The sequence below is a fragment of the Rhinolophus sinicus genome, chromosome 18 (assembly GCF_057876585.1).
Source record: "Rhinolophus sinicus isolate RSI-liver-muscle chromosome 18, RSI-T2T, whole genome shotgun sequence".
Classification (NCBI taxonomy): domain Eukaryota; kingdom Metazoa; phylum Chordata; class Mammalia; order Chiroptera; family Rhinolophidae; genus Rhinolophus; species Rhinolophus sinicus.
The window spans coordinates 75,984,108-76,001,517 of record NC_142518.1 but is presented as its reverse complement, the minus strand read 5'-3'; the positions used below and the strand labels follow the sequence as shown (position 1 = coordinate 76,001,517).

Genomic DNA, 17,410 nt, shown 5'->3' with positions numbered 1-17,410 from the left:
ATATGACCTGCAAAATGCTTAACTCTCACTGGGATAAGATAAGCAAAAGTGACAATTATGGTTATATTAAAGTGGAAAATGATTATTTTTCCTTTTATTTTCCAAATTCTGGGTAATATTGCTTAATGGTCTGTTTTAGAAAGTAGTAACTTTCTTCAGAGTTGTTTTGAAAAATGAGGATCACCCAGACAGAAATCCTGAGTGTTGCTTTTTTGAAGAAGAGCTAAATGTCTGGAAAACTTTGGGATCATAGGACCAAAAGTGTTACTGGATCACAAGGGTGATATTTTCCCCTTCTATGTGCATATGATTTTTTTCTTTATTTCTTTTTAATAAGTAGGGGATGGAGAATTATCATGGGAAAATCCTGATGGTGATATCTTCCGGCAACCTGCCAACAGAGAAGCGGTAAGTGTGAATAGTTCAAATAATTCAACACTTACAGCATCAGGCCAAACCTTCCTTTCTTCATGGCTGCTATCCCAGCAACTCCATTTCTGGGCCCATTTCTAACACCATTTTTCTTCCCTTTCCTCAGAAATTTAAGAGTCATCATCAACAACCTGTAACCATTTGAGTACACTGTGTAATTGGTAACCAGGGCCAAGACACGAATACAAAGAAATCGTAGCTCCAGCCCTTGGGAATGCTTCATCTAGATATCAGAAGTTGTTTCCCTTTCAGGATGACTTGCCAAATATTTGTCTTCTGTAAGAAAGGCAGATCATTACCCCTATCCTCAACAGTGAGGATCTTCTGTCAGATTGTAAAGTAGGCCAGCCCATCCTTTTGGCAGAGGTACTTCGGACATGTTCATCTAAACCCTCCCCTAAGCCTTAGGCTTTCACTCATACCACTGGAAGAGAGGAAAGGTGGCAGGCCAGATTCTCCCTCCTCATCCTGCAACATCTTTTCATTTTTGTTCTCGGTGCTAATCTTAGAATAAGCCTTACGAGTAGGCATGTCTCTACATGCAGTGATAGTATCTCTTGTTCCTTTGTATTTTGAAGTAATTAACAAAATAGAATCCCTCTCTAAAAAGACATATGTCTAAGTACAGCAACACTTCAAACTTCTTAAAATCTGAGAAGGATTTGTTCCAGTTCAAATAATGTATCATATTAAAGAGCTTATAAAAGTGTACAAATTGTACAAAGGCATTCATTACACATAAATGGAAATTCATCCACGCTAATAAAAAAAGTGTACAGGGGCATTATTTTCATAAGAAAATAACAAATAGAGACAACCTTAGTGTCTTATCAATAGCAGCTTTGTTAAACACACTCCATTTATGGGATACTGTGCAGGTGTTAAAAAGAATGCAATACATGGACATGTAGTAAAGTGCAGGAATCTGCAAGATATATTATGTAAACAAAATGAGGTGCAGGATACAATTTATGCTATCATATCCTTATGTAAAAATCGTGTGTATGCATGTATGTAAATGCATCTGAAAAGATCTGGAAGGTCACATACAACATGTGAAGAATGGTAATCTCAGAGGGGTGGAAGTGGGTAGGAAGAAAGGTCAACTTTGACTTTTTACTTTATATCTTTTATATCATTTTATGTTTTGCAATGAACATGAATTAGATTTGTAATAAATAACATTTAAATGATTTTTTAAAACCGTAGGAATTGGTTCTCAACATGCGTTAGATAAGGCAAGAGTCTAGGGAATTAGAAAGCAGACCTATAGCGAGGGTGTGAGGTAGGTGTTGACAAAGGACACAAAAAAATGACCAACACAGACATCACAATGCTGCTTATGCCATGCTTCCCAGTCATCACATGTGCCCCTTCTCACTTGCTTGCCCCCAGCTTGCCAACATCCTCAGTCTCCATTTTTTGTGTTGTTAATTTCCTTTCTCTCAGCGCCAATTTTCTATTGTGGTATGCAGTTGAGAGTGGTTAAATTAATGGTTGTCAACTAGATGCCATTCTAAAACAAATTTGGGTTTCAATCACCTTATACTGCATGTTTCACTTAGGCTTGGTGCCTTAGCTGCCAACAGTAAGCACTGTGACCACCTCAACAGTCCTACTGGTAAGGCCATTAATTAGCCTTTCTTCTTTACTTGGTCTTATGCTGCCCCCAAATCCATCCCATGTCTTTTAGCCTCATGTTTTTTCCTAAACTGCTGGTGACAGGCCTAGACTTAATCTAGTACTTCCTGTAGCAAATTGGCCAGGTACAGAAATGCAGGGCTTGAAGTCATTATTGATTTTTCAAAGGAGTTCAAGACCTACCTTTAGAAATAAACATTTGTGCCTGGTAGACCAAAATGTCCAGATGGTTCCACTTTATTATAAATAAATATTTTCCTTTGTTCTAAAAGGGATAGATATTTAAGATATGAGTTGAATAATAAATAGCATCTGTAGTAATGGAAAAGTATGTACCTGGCACATAGTAGGCACTCAATAAATGTGTTGAAGAATGGGTGTGGAAGATGGAGTGAAATGTGTCTGTTGGGGGCAGGGGGACCTTTTCATTAATGTTAATGCACAGGAATTTGTCCCAAATCAAAGAGAAATTCTTCAAACTTGTTGTTTGTTCTCAACTAGCCAAAGATTAGAAGGTAGCAGAATCCCTTTTGAATATCATTTGCAGCCCAACTTTCTGCAAGGGAGAAAAAAAGGCAAACCTAATGACACATTCCCAATTCAGTAGACTGTCCTTTTGGTAGATTATTCACATTTAGAGGGAACCCTCAAAACTCAGTTCAACAGAAACACAGTTGATTGGTTTACTTTGCCAAGTGGGGTGAAAACCATCAGTTTACCAAGCTTTATGAAGTGCACAGGAAGGAGAACCAGTAGTTGAATTGTGACTCCTTTGTAAAAACCTGAAACGGGTTATGTTTGATTTCTGGATCATAAATTCACATGAATTGGTCCTAGTACCATCAGTGGGAATGTGTGTGTGTGTGTGTGTGTAAAAGTAGGTGTAGAATGGAAAGCCAAAACATGAAAGCAAGCATAATTTTGTTTTGGACAACAGCCAAACTCTGATTTGCCCCCAATAGATTACCCAGAGATTTACCGTTAGAAAAGTGAGAGTTTGGGATAGAAACAGTACAAAACAGGGAAAAAAATCTATATCTCATTCACATTGTCAGAACAATGGTTTGGGAAGGAAATTAGCCTAAGTGTCTCCCAGACAGGGATTGTCCTGGTTACTAGTGATGAAAATATAATATGCTCATGGCTATGTGGATTAGAAGACATTTTTTAAATTAAACTTTTTATTTTGCGATAATTCTAGGTTCACTTGCAATTGTAAGGGATAATACAGAGAGATTACATGTTCCCTTTACCCAGTTTCCCTCAATGGTAACACCTTGTAAGACTCTGGTAGAAGATCACAACCATGAAGGCATTTTGATGGCCCTTTCTGGACTTTCCTGTCTCTGCCACTAAAACCCTTATATTTTAGACCTTAGAACAAGTAAGGAAGAGATTCCTGGGGAACTGCTATCATGGTGGGAATTTTCCAACACAAAAAAAGAACTGTTTAAAGCCACTTGAAAAGCCTGAAGTATTTATCAGTCTTTCGAGTCAGTAAATCAAATAATACCAAAATATCGAGCAGACTAAAACAAGGCATAGCTATATAGTCATTTCTACCTAACTAGCCTTATTTTTTTTTTAATTTTGGTAACATTGGCAAATAACATTATATAAATTTCAGGTCTGTATAGATTATAATGTGCTCACCACTAAAAGTGTAGTTTCCACCTGTCACCATGTACTTGACCCCCTTTACCCATTTCACCCTCCCCCCACTTCCCTTCTCCTCTAGTAACTAGCATTCTGTTGTCTGTCTACAAGTTTGTTTTGTTTTCTTTGTTACTTTTTGTTTTATATTCCACATATGAGTGAAGACATTTGGTTTTTGTCCATCTTGACCTGCTCTCTCAAGCAGCCTACTCATAGCTGCTTTTTAAGATAACCTCCAGTTTCACTTACAACTCTGAGGCATTAATGCCTTTTTCTCCTTTGTTGTAAGTTACAGGGTCAGAATGGCCCCTGGTAAGCCTCTTTCATTTGTTTAGGAGAACGATTCTAAAAGAGCCATTACTCTTTTTTTTTATTAGTTTCAGGTATACAAGGCAACATAATAGTTAGACATTTACACCCCTCACAAAGTGATAACCCCTCCCCAATCTACTACCCCTCTGACATCGTATATAGCTGTTATAATACCATTAACTATATTCCCTATGCTGTACTTTACCTCCTGTGACTATATACAGAGGGTGCCAAAAAAATGTATACACATTTTAAGCAAGGAAAACTGTATTAAAATTGTAATACTCAATATATACCAATAACAAAAGATGAATACAAGTCACGTTTGACAAGTCACGTAATTATAAGAGGTGCTCAAAGTGGTTACCATCAGCATCCAGACACTTCCAATTACGGCGAACTACTGCTTGAGCACAGATAACATCTGTGTGTGTGTGTGTGTGTGTGTGTGTGTGTGTGTGTGTGTGTGTGTGTAATTATAGTTGACATTCAATATTATTCCACTTCAACTTCAGGTGTATAGCACAGTGGTCAGTCATCTACAGTCTATGAAGTGTTCCCCTGATAAGTCCAGTACTCATCTGGTACCCTACATAATCTTTTCAATATTATTGATTATATTCCCCATATTGTATTTCATATCCCCATGACTATATTGTGACTACTAATTTGTACTTTCTAATCCATTTACCTTGTCCCCCATCCCTACCCCCTCCCATCTAGCAACCATCAGTTTTTTTGTCTATATTTCTGAGACTATTTATGTTTTGTTTGCTCATTTATTCTGTTCTTTAGATTCCACATATAAGTGAGATCATATGGTATTTGTCTTTCTCAGTCTGACTTATTTCATTCAGCTTAAGATTCTCTAGGTCCATTCATGTTTTTGCAAATGGTAAGATTTCATTCTTTTTTATGGCCGAGTAATACTCCATTCTATAAATATACCACAGTTTCTTTATCCAATCATCTATAGATGGGCATTTTGGTTGTTTCCATATCTTGGCTATTGTGAATAATGCTGCAATAAACATAGGGGTGCATATACTATTTTGAGTTAGGGTTTTGGATTTCTCTGGATAGATACCCAGGAGTGGAATTGCTAGGTCATAACATTGTTGGTGGGACTGCAGATTGGTACAGCCACGTTGGAAAACAGGATGGAGGTTCCTCAAAAAAAAAAAAAGCCATTGCTCTTAACTCAGAATCACGTATCACCTTCAAGCTCAATAATATTGAATGCCAACTATAGTTAAATATAAATAAATAAATAATCTGACAATTAAGTTCGAGAACTTGTTGCAACAATGTTGCTAACATTTTTGTACCAACTGTACAAACAGTTAACCAAGTTTACTATTTGAATGTCATGAAAAGGCTGTGTGGAAAAGTTAGATGACCTGAACTTTTCGCCAATTCATGGCTTTTGTATCATGGCAATGCACAAGCTCATATGACAGTGTCTGTGAGGGAGTTTTTAGCCAGTAAACAAATAACTGTATTGGAACACCCTTCCTACTCACCTGATTTGGTCCCGAATGACTTCTTTTTTTTATAATTTATTTTTTAAATTTATTGGAATGACAATTGTTAGTAAAATTACATAGATTTCAGGTGTACAATTCTATATTACATCATCTATAAATCCCATTGTGTGTTCACCACCCAGAGTCAGTTCTCCTTCCATCACCATATATTTGATCCCCCTTACCCTCATCTCCCACCCCCCACCCCCATTACCCTCTGGTAACCACTAAACTATTGTCTGTGTCTATGAGTTTTGATGACATTCAGAATATCGAGGGTAATAGGAAGACAGCTCTGGTGGCCATTCCAGAAAAAGAGTTCCAAAATTGCTTTGAAGGGTGGATTTGGCACAGGTTTCGGTGCATAGCTTCCCAAGGGGAGTACTTCGAAGGTGACTGTAGTGATATACAGCAATGAGGTATGTAGCACTTTTTCTAGGATAAGTTCTTAAACTTAATTGTCAGACCTTGTCACAGGATGTGGAGTACAGCATAAGGAATAGAGTCAATGGAATTGTAACAGCTATATACGATATCAGAGGGGTAGTAGATTGGGAGAGGGGGGATATCACTTTGTGGAGAGTGTAAATGTCTAACTAGTACATTGTTTTATACACCTGAAAGTGATAATAAATAAATCACATATCACCACCTTCACTCCCAGGCTGAAACAGAAGATCCTTTATGTCAGCAATTCTCAATCTAGGCTTCAAATTAGAGTCCACTGAGGGGTACATAAAAATCCTGATGCTTATACCTCACCCCAGATAAATTCCATCAGACTCCCTGGGCGTGGGACCCAGGCATCAGTATTTTTACAGCTCCTCAGGTGATTCCGTGTGCAGCCAAGGTGAAGACCAGTGGCATGTGTGTTTGTGAACACTGTAGCTGACATCTATAAGAACTTTTGTTTGGAGCCACTTTTAGCCAAGTATTTGTGGACACTGAGCTTGACCAGATATTATCTCTCCCACTTTCTCCTCCTCTTCTTCCTCTTGCTCCTCCTGTTCATCTTCCCCATACTCTCACTCTCCTGTCAGCTCCAAAATCTCAACCTTCATTGTAACACTGAATAAATAACTTCTCCCTGGCCTCAGTTTCTCTGTCAGTAAAACAAAAGACTTACATACTATGAGGTTCTGGGGGGCTGACTGGTCTCTGATCAAAATCCTTGAGTTTTTCGTTTTGTCTGGAATCATTTTTCTACCCTTATCATATGTCCAAGGTCTGAGTCTCTGGTACCAAAGAACAGCTTTTCATTTTGTACTCACCCTCATAAATCAGGGAACTACTTGTGCTTGCAGTTTTTCCTGGGTCAGCAGCTTTCCATCTCAAATTCTAGCCCTGTTGAATTCCCTCCTTTTAACATTGGTAGGAGACACACCAGCCAAACTGTCCTTTCTGTGTTTCTTTGGCAAAACTTTGCCAAACTCCCAAAAGGACAGAACAATCTATAATTGCCTTTGTGGAATGTTAGTGATTATGGCAGAAAAAGATATATGAGCCATTGTGGGAATAAAAACTATTTGCACTGAGAATCCCATCTGTGTAATGATAATACATGAATGCAAATTCTTATTTATGTGTGTTTTTATAGCAATGCACCAGCATGGGCTCTTCTTAGAAGGAATAATGTTCTCTTTCTCTTACTCCAGCTCCTGTTCACTCTCCTCTTCTCCCACCAAAGACCCCCCCGAAGAGAGTAATAATAATTCACAAAGCTAAATTTGCAACATGTGTGTCTATGGAACATAACTGTATTTTTTTTATGGGCTGGTGGAGTCAGGGAACCCCATAACTACCTTCTCAAAGTTCCCTGCTATTTCTATCACTAAATATAAGGATATTCCTTTTCTATTGTCTGCAAAAGAATTTTTTATTGGGTCCGCCCTCCTTTACCCCTAACAACTGCCTCTAAAACACAATGTTATTTGACTTTAAGCCTTAGGTTCTACTCTTCATTCATTCCACTCTACTCTATCTTCACTATCTTCACTATACCTCAGCTCCTGGAACAGGGGTGGGTAGCAGAATAGTGGGTTCGTCATATGTCTTAACCCTTTGCTGAAAGAGCAATGATTGGATTATTTGTATGACAGGACTCTAAGCTTTCATTAGGGACCACAGCTTTCATTCATTCATTCATTCAAGTTTTTGATGAGCACCTTTCTATATGCTAGACACTCTTTTAGGCACTGGGGATATAGCAGTGAACAAAACAAAGTCCTCACCTGTGTGGAGCTGACATTCTAGTACTGTTATGCACTGTCAGTTCTTCTATGAAATGTCTAGGGTGTCCGTACCCCGATCTACGATCTCATGCCCTTGTCTGTGCTTAGAATCTCAGTGCATGTATCTGAACTGTACTTGACTCCTGTCTCTTCCTCCTATCCAGTTCATCCTATGCATTCTCAGGGTTCAAACACCGTTTTGATTATTACCATTCTTTAAAAACATCTCTCAAAGGCTTCTACATCCTTACCTCTGTTACCTATTAAATAAAGTCTCACTCCTTAGACTGCATTTAATGTCCTCCATGATCTGGCTCCAATCCACTTCTGGAATGTTATCTTTCAGTTGTTCCCTTTTATGGACTCTATGTTCTCTGCTGTACCTTCTCAACTTGTAAACCTCTGCTTGGGATATTCCTCACCAACTCTGCCCATAAAAAAAAAAAAGTCTATCTACCCTTCATGGCCCAGATCACAAAACCTCCCCAGAGAGAAGCTCTCTTTCTTATCCTAATTTGCACAGATTTTTATACTTCTGTAGCCTCTGTCACATCCTGCCTTGTGTTGCAGGCTACTTCAATCTTCTTCAAGGAGAGAAAAAAATCTCAGCATGGTGCCTGTGCTGCTTTATTTTACATCCCTATGAGGTCTGACAATTAAGTTCGAGAACTTGTTGCAATGCTGTTGCTAACATTTTTGATATCAGAGGGATTATTCATTATGAGTTTGTACCAACTGGACAAACAGTTAACCAAGTTTACTATTTGGAAGCGCTGGAAAGGCTGCATGAAAAAGTTAGACAAAGACAACCAGAACTTTTCACCAACGATTCATGGCTCTTGCATCACGACAATGCACCAGCTCACACGGCACTGTCTGTGAGGGAGTTTTTAGACAGTAAACAAATAACTGTATTGGAACACCCTCCCCACTCACCTGAGCTAGCCCCCAGTGACTTCTTTCTTTACCCAAAGATAAAGGAAATATTGAAAGGAAGAAACTTTGATGACATTCAGGACATCGATAGTACAATGACAGGTCTGATGGCCATTCCAGAAAAAGAGTTCCAAAATTGCTCTGAAGGGTGGACTAGGCGCTGGTATCGGTGCACAGCTTCCCAAGGGGAGTATTTAGAAGGTGACTGTAGTGATATTCAGCAATGAGGCATGTAACATTTTTTCTAGGATGAGTTCGTGAACTTCATTGTCCGACTTCATGTTCCTCTATTTGTGGGGGTGGACATGCATTTCAGATCAGAGCTCACCACTAAAAGTCATCAAATGGCCTTCTAATGTATGTAAGGCCATGTCTGCCTTCTCATTGATGGATTTAGGGGACTGAATTTGTCCTTGTCATTTTACAGAGACATTCTTACCACCGCTCTCACTATGATCTTCCACCAAGCTGGCAGTCCGGAGGTCTGCCCCGCTTTCCTGGGGCCAGAAGTCACCGGAGAGCTCTTATGGATTCCCAGCAAGCCTCAGGCACCATAGTGCAGATTGTCATCAATAACAAGCACAAGCATGGGCAAGGTAAGTGGTGTATTCCTTTTGTACTGCATCTACATCAGGGCTTCACCAGCCCGGGTCTTCGGAGGGCTGGAGCTGGAAAAGGCCGCTTCCTCTTATGCATATCATACATTCACATGTGGATCACTCACCCTCAAGTGTACGATGTATGGGCAGATGACTCCAGGGACTCAGGATTTCCCTAACTGCAGCCCAAAGAGCATAGTTTATATTTCAAGTGTATCTGTCCTTATTTAGGACAGATGATAAGAAAGCAGTGAACCTAATGCAGCCTCCAGCATTTTCTCATTTGCCCCTGGGGGTTGAAGGTCATTTGGGAAAGTTCATTGGGTCTTTAACAGAATGAGAAGTGTTCGTTTTCCAGTTAGGATACTCAATGCTCAAAGGTACTCAGTGCCAAACACTTTTAAAGCTCTTATCCATACCTTAGAAATATTATTCTCACACCTCAGTGCACCCCAGATTCTTTTGGGGCTCTTGTTAAAGATACATATACTGGGCCCAACACTCAGATATTCTATTTCATGTGAGGAGATTGTCCTTAGAATTTATTAATCTAGTGAGAAATCCAGAAATATCCTGGCCTGAGCACCAGGAGGACTGATCATGTTATCACGGATACACAGCCTATTCAGCTGACCAGCTGGCTGCAGCAGGCACCGACACACTCTGAGGCTGTTCCTTCCTGCATGGAGTCCCCTGGCCTCCACCTCCCCCACCCCCCATTAGCAGGGGTGGGGGGAGGAGAAATTCTATCAAACTATTGACTGCTTCTTACTATTTTAGGCATAGTGTCAAGCAGCTCTTCAGAGCAAAAGCTCAGCTGATTCCTTTTTATGAAACCATAAACATGTTTTGTTTCCTTTAAAGGAAAAACAAACCAAAGACAGTTCTCTGAATGGGTTAAAAGTAATAAATTATTAGACCAAATGATTGAATAACATGAGTGAAAACCGATCCTTTACAAAGAACTCTTACTATAAATCTCAACAAAGCTAATCAAACCAAAGCTAGTTGATCACATCTGTTACTAGTTAGATATAAATTTTAGATTACAAATAAAAAAATTAAATTGCTTTAGAAACTAACAGGCTTAAGAAGAACCTTCAAAATAAAACTCTTAATAAAAAATGGTGATGTATTAGAAGAATTAGAAATATTTACTATCGATCTGGGTTTGATTTGAAATTTATTATTTTTAAATTCCAAGGCATTCTGATATGAATTTATGAAATGAGGAGGAGGAGTTAAGTAAAGATGCAGTTTGATTTTCAATCCTAAATTGCCTCCAATAGATTCCATTTGCTCTGAAAGTATTTCAAAGCCTTAAAAATCATGTGGGGAAATGGACTTTGAAAACCCTAAATCCCGTAATTTCTACAGACCTCTTCATTTTCAGGGCAGAGGCTCATCCTTTGATTTTCTCCATGTCGTACAAAAACCCTAGCGGTTCACATTTACTCATTGCCCCTGTTGATCTGGATGCAGCAGTTCACTGGAGAATCACTTGTCCCCATCCTCAATTCCCAATGCCTCCGATGGATGATTCAAAATCACCTTGAGAATTTGTTGGTGGGGAGAAGGCTACATTTCCCTCTAGAGAATTAGCATCACCTTATTTCACTTGAGACTGTAGGCGCTCATCCAGTCTAGATTATTCCCTTAGTCTAAACATTTAGGGGAAAGGGAACCTAGCTATATAATACTGAGTCCTCTCTGCCCCACCTGTTGTTTTCTGTTGTTGTTGTTGTTGTTTGTTTGTTTTTCATGTTTGTTTGTTTTTTAGCTTTCCTGCTAACTATGTGCTTCTCTGAGATACACCTACTTTTCCCTTGCTAGAGTCAACTGAGAGAAGCAATGGGACTCCACCAATTTGAATTTGAGTCCAGCCTAAACTTCTTGAAGCAGACTATGTACTCACTTGATTGCATTGTCTGGAAGGGAGTGTAACTGTATAGGGAGGAGAAGAGGTGAGGGCAGGAGAGAGAACAACACATCTGTCCTCTCTTGTCATGTGATTCCATTCACAGCCCTGAGCCTCACAGTTCAGATATCAAATCCCTATCGTATTTTACTGTAAGGTTGGGAACTTCTCTGATTTAGGTTTAGGCCTTTGGAAATATTATATAGATTGACCTGTTAGAGTACCTAATACTCTAGCAGCTCTTGTGAAGGCCAAGAAAAGACAGCCAACATCATCCATATTTCCTAATATGAATCAATGGACTTGATGAGAAACAAATAGCCCAGTGATTCATCCTTCTGAAGCCACTGTTTTGCAGCCAAATCAGTCAGTTCATTGAAACACTCTGTGTGGGGCTATTTCTCCCACCCTAGCCCCACCTTATGTGATACAGCCCACATGTTGTTGATTGGTATGATGAGGTGATGGGAATAATGAGAAACATACCCAGGCCCAGTTGTGGTTTGAAATCCCCAGAATGTCTCAGCATTTTGAAAAACGGAGAAAACTCAGTCTCAGACCTCCCCCATTTGCAGCCCTGTGGAGTTCTCATCCTGGAGCCTAGCTCTGTGTCTTACAGTAGGAGCTGAATATGTTTTGGTTGGTTTACACTGGAGGATGTTCCTGTGGCCCCTTCCCTTCATAGACCTCTCAACCTGCAGCCCAGATGCTTGCTCTTGCAAGGACCCTCAAAAAACACAGAGCTTCACTTCCCACTCAACAAATATGAGACCACCAAAGGATAGCTGTAGTACAGGCACTGGTTCGCTGTAGTCAAATCTCTATAGCCACTATGAGGTGGGGGCAGAAGACATTGCCTGAAGATTAGTGACAAAAGGACTACCTTTCACTACTTACTGGGATGGTATGGGTCCTTTTTATTTCAATCTTGTCTTAGCACCTTCCTTCCCATGCCAGAGAGTAGGCCCGCACCATGAAGCTCCACACCCATCTGTGTTGGTGAATCAGACTCTCATAGCATTTGATATTCTGAATGGATTTGCTTCAGGATCTGAAAAAACTTGGCCCTTTGGAAAGAGCAGTAGCTTTCACATCTAGTCTCCCTGGGTAGCAAATCTCTGGTAAATTATCATGCTAAGAAGCACATACATTTGGGCCATATAATCCTCTATGGAAATGCAGGTGTTAGCACTACATTCTACTAGAGGTTCCTTATCAGATACCCCAGACAGATAGAACTCTGCTTTCGTGCATTCATTCATTTCTGCACTTAAAAAAATATTTATTGACTGCCAGGCACTTGTGAACATTCAGAGGCCATGGTTGAAGAACCTGAATAGTTGTTGATGGTAGAACAAAGCCCAAGCTGTGTTTTGAGTCAGAAGAGGCTGTTCTCCACGGTCATGTAAAGAACAAAGGATGTTTGATGTCTTAAGGGGTTCCAGTCTTTGGTTCTGAGTACAGGGACCCATTTCAACTCCCTAGACTTTAATTTCCAGTCATATGTTCTCTTACAGTGTGTGTTTCCAATGGAAAGACCTATTCCCATGGCGAGTCCTGGCACCCGAACCTCCGGGCATTTGGCATTGTGGAATGTGTGCTGTGCACTTGTAATGTCACCAAACAAGAGTGTAAGAAAATCCATTGCCCCAACCGATACCCCTGCAAGTATCCTCAAAAAGTAGACGGAAAGTGCTGCAAGGTGTGTCCAGGTAAAAAGGCAAAAGGTGCGTTGGTTTGAAGCCCTGCCTTTGGTTGACTGAGATCCCCACTTAGTCATTCTCAGTGTTGTTTGAGCATCAGAAATATAATCAACCTGTGATATCACTGTAATGATAATAGTTCTACTGATAATGGACTTCATTTGCTCCTCTCTTGAAGGGCTAGTAAGATGGAAGCTTGGAAGAAGTTTACTACTAAGAAATAGACGGGAGTTGCTTGTGTCAACAATACCTTTGATCCAATGTAGACCTAAATGCCAAACTTAAGCCTTGGTTTTGTAAATAGTAGAGAAATTAGCTTATGATAATGATTAGGAAGAACAGTAGTACCTTTCAGTTCTATCACTATTTAACTCATCAAAACACAGTCACATCCAGTACCTTTTTGAGCTAGGATGAGAGACAGATGTGGTACAGTGGAAGGAGAGTGGGTACTCGTTCTAATCTAAGTTGCTGTGTGGCCTTGAAAATGTGCCAACTATGCTCTGGACCTCATCAGCCTCATCTATACTATACAATAAAAATTTTCAACAGTTGATCTCCAACCTCCCTTCCAAGACTAAAATCCTATCATGATATTGTTTCTCTTTTTAGGATGAAAAAACTGAGGTGTATACAGTGTTTTGCCCAGAGTCACATAGAGAGCTAATAAAATCAAGGCCTGGAACCCAGGTCACTTCTAGCCCATTGTGTTTTCCAGGCCAGTAGAAAATATTAACTGATGAAAAGGACAAATTATTTATTTATTATTTTTAAGATTTTTATTAAAATAGAGCTACCATACTATATTATATTAGTTTCAGTTGTACACCATAGTTATTTAACATTTGTATACCTAAAGAAGTGATCACGATGATAATTCCAACAACCATCTGACACTGTACCACACTATTACAATATTATTGACTATATTCCTATGCTGTATATTATAATACATCCCCAAGACTTATTTGTTTTATACTGGAAATTTGAAGCACTTATTCCTCTTCTTCTTTTTCCTCCTTTTTTAACTTTTCAGTTACAGTTGACATTCAATATACTTTTATGTTAGTTTCAGGTGTACAGCATAGTGGTTGGACATTTATATAATTTAAGAAATGATCTTTCTGACTAGTCTAGTACCCACCTTGCGCTATACATAGTTATTACCATATTACCGACTATATTCCCTATGCTTTATTTTATATTCCTATGACTATTTTGTAACTACCAATTTGTATTTCCTAATCTCTTCCCCTTTTACACCCAGCCCTTCTGACACCATACATAGTTATTAAAATATTATTGACTGTATTTCTTATGTGATGCCCTACATCCTCATGACTGCTTTGTAACAACCAATTTGTACTTCTTAATCCCTTCCCCTTTTTCACCCACCTCAAAAGCCCTCCAGTCTGGCAACCATCAAAGTGTTCACTGTATCTATGAGTTTGTTTCTGTTTTCTTTGTTTGTTTATTTTGTTCTTCAGATTCCACATATAAGCGAAATCACATTACATCTGTCTTTCTCTGACTGACATGCTTCATTCAGCACAATACCATTCAGGGCCATCCATGCCACTGCAGATGGCAAGAACCCATTCTCTTCCCTAGCCAAGCAATATTCCATTGTATATATCTACCACCTACTCTATTCACTCATCCACCAACAGACACCCAGGCTGCCTCCACATCTTGGCCATTGCAAACAATGCTGCAATTAACATATGGATGCACACATCCCCTTAAAGCAGTGTTTTGGGTTTCTTCGGATAAATACCCAGAAGTGGGATTACTGGGTCCTTCTTTGTCTGTTGCTATAGCATTTGATTTAAAGTATATTTTGTCTGGTGTAAGTACTGCTACCCCATCTATTTTTCTGTTTCCGTTTTCATTAAATATCTTATTCTATTCCTTTACTTTCAGTCTCTGTGTGTCTTTTGAGCTTCATGTAGGCAGCATATGTACGTGTCTTGTTTTCTTATCCATTCAGCTACCTTATGTCTTTTGATTGGAGCATTTCATCTGTTCACATTTAAAGTAATTATTGATAGATATGTAGTTATTGCCATTTTATTATGCATAATTTTGTCTTTTTTTCATCTTAAAGAAGTCCCTCTAACATTCCCTGTAATGCTTGTTTGGTGGTGATGAACTTCTTTAGCTTTCTCTTACCTGGGAAGCTCTTTATCTGTACCTTGATTTTATTTTTTTTTATTTTTTATTTTTTTTATTAAATTTATTGGGGTGACAATTGTTAGTAAAATTACATAGATTTCAGGTGTACAATTCTGTATTACATCATCTATAAATCCCATTGTGTGTTCATCACCCAGAGTCTGTTCTCCTTCCATCACCATATATTCGATCCCCCTTACCCTCATCTCCCACCCCCCACCCCCCACCCCCCTTACCCTCTGGCAACCACTAAACTATTGTCTGTGTCTATGAGTTTCTGTTTCTCATTTGTTTGTCTTGTTCTTTTGTTGTTTTTGGTTTATATACCACATATCAGTGAAAACACATGGTTCTCTGCTTTTTTTCTCTGACTTTTTTCGCTCAGCATTACTCTCTCAAGATCCATCCATGTTGTCACAAATGTTCCTATATCATCTTTTCTTACTGCCGAATAGTATTCCATTGTGTATATATACCACAACTTCTTTATCCATTCATCTATTGAAGGACATTTTGGTTGTTTCCATGTCTTGGCCACCGTAAACAAAGCTGCAATGAACATTGGAGCACACGTGTCTTTATCTCTAAATGTTTTCAGATTTTTTGGGTAGATACCCAGGAGAGGGATTGCTGTGTCATATGGCAATTCTATTCGTAATTCTTTGAGGAACCTCCACACTGCCTTCCATAACGGCTGCACCAGTCTGCATTCCCACCAACAGTGTATGAGGGTTCCTTTTTCTCCACAGCCTCTCCAACATTTGTTATTTTTGTCTTGATGATAGCCATTCGACTGGGGTGAGGTGATATCTCATTGTGGTTTTGATTTGCATTTCTCTGATGATTAGTGATGTTGAGCATTTTTTCATATGTCTATTTGCCATTTGTATGTCCTCTTTGGAGAAATGTCTCTTCAAGTCCTCTGCCCATTTTTCAATTGGGTTGTTTGTTTTTGTTGTTGTTGAGTTGCATGAGTTCCTTGTATATTCTGGATACTAGCCCCTTATCAGAGGCACTGTTTGCAAAAATCTTCTCCCATTCAGTTGGTGGACTCTTTATTTTGTCAATGGTTTCTTTTGCTGTACAGAAGCTTTTAAGTTTCATACAGTCCCATTCGTTTATTTCAGCTTTTACTTACATTGCCTTTGGAGTCAAGTTCATAAAATGCTCTTTGAACCCAAGGTCCATAAGTTTAGTACCTATGTTTTCTTCTATGCAGTTTATTGTGTCAGGTCTTATGCTTAAGCCTTTGATCCATTTGGAACTAATTTTGGTACATGGTGACAAATAGCAGTCCAGTTTCATTCTTTTGCATGTGGCTATCCAATTCTCCCAGCACCATTTATTGAAGAGGCTGTCTTTGCTCCATTGTATGTTTTTAGCTTCTTTGTCAAAAATTGTCTGTCCATATTTATGTGGTTTTATTTCTGGGTTCTCAATTCTATTCCATTGGTCTATGTGTCTGTTTTTCTGCCAATACCATGCTGTTTTGATTATTGTAGCCCTGTAGTACAAGCCAAAGTCAGGAAGTGTGATACCTCCATTATTGTACTTTTTCCTTAAGATTGCTTTGGCTATTCGGGGTCTTTTGTGGTTCCAAACAAATCTGATGATTTTTTGTTCTATTTCTTTAAAATATGCCATTGGGATTTTGACGGCGATTGCATTGAATCTGTATATTGCTTTGGGTAATATGGCCATTTTAACTATGTTGATTCTTCCAATCCATGAGCACGGAATGTCTTTCCATTTCTTTGTGTCTTCTTCAATTTCTTTCAAAAATGTCTTATAGTTTTCAGCATATAGGTCTTTCACATCCTTGGTTAAGTTTATTCCTAGGTATTTTATTCTTTTTGCTGCAATTGCAAAAGGAATTGTTTTTTGTATTTCTTTTTCTGAGATTTCATTGTTAGTATATAGGAATGCAATGGACTTTTGTGCTTTGATTTTGTAGCCGGCAACTTTACTGTATTCGTTGATTGTTTCTAATAGCTTTTTGGTGGAGTTTTTAGGGTTTTCTGTATATAGCATCATGTCATCTGCAAACAGTGATAATTTAACATCTTCATTCCCAATTTGGATGCCTTTTATTTCTTTCTCTTGCCTGATTGCTCTGGCAAGGACTTCCAATACTATGTTGAAAAGCAGAGGTGATAGGGGACATCCCTGTCGTGTTCCTGAATGTAGAGCAAAGGGCTTCAGTTTTTCTCCATTAATTATGAGATTAGCAGAGGGCTTGTCATATATGGCCTTTATTATGTTCAGGTATTTTCCTTCTATA

General features: G+C 38.9%; 1 protein-coding gene across 10 annotated transcripts in view; it reads left to right on the top strand.

The window, feature by feature from the left end:
* CHRDL1 (chordin like 1) overlaps positions 1–17,410 on the top strand; it is a 179,562-nt gene that overhangs the window by 139,435 nt on the left and 22,717 nt on the right. For 5 of the 10 annotated variants that reach the window (XM_074323572.2, XM_074323573.2, XM_074323574.2 and 2 more), the window contains 3 exons: positions 338–408; positions 9,162–9,330; positions 12,769–12,978. In XM_074323572.2, coding sequence (XP_074179673.1) covers positions 338–408; positions 9,162–9,330; positions 12,769–12,978 — 450 coding nt within the window. The remainder of the gene's footprint in view (positions 1–337; positions 409–9,161; positions 9,331–12,768; positions 12,979–17,410) is intronic. The other 5 variants (XM_019718631.3, XM_074323571.2, XM_019718629.3 and 2 more) reach the window with 3 other exon arrangements.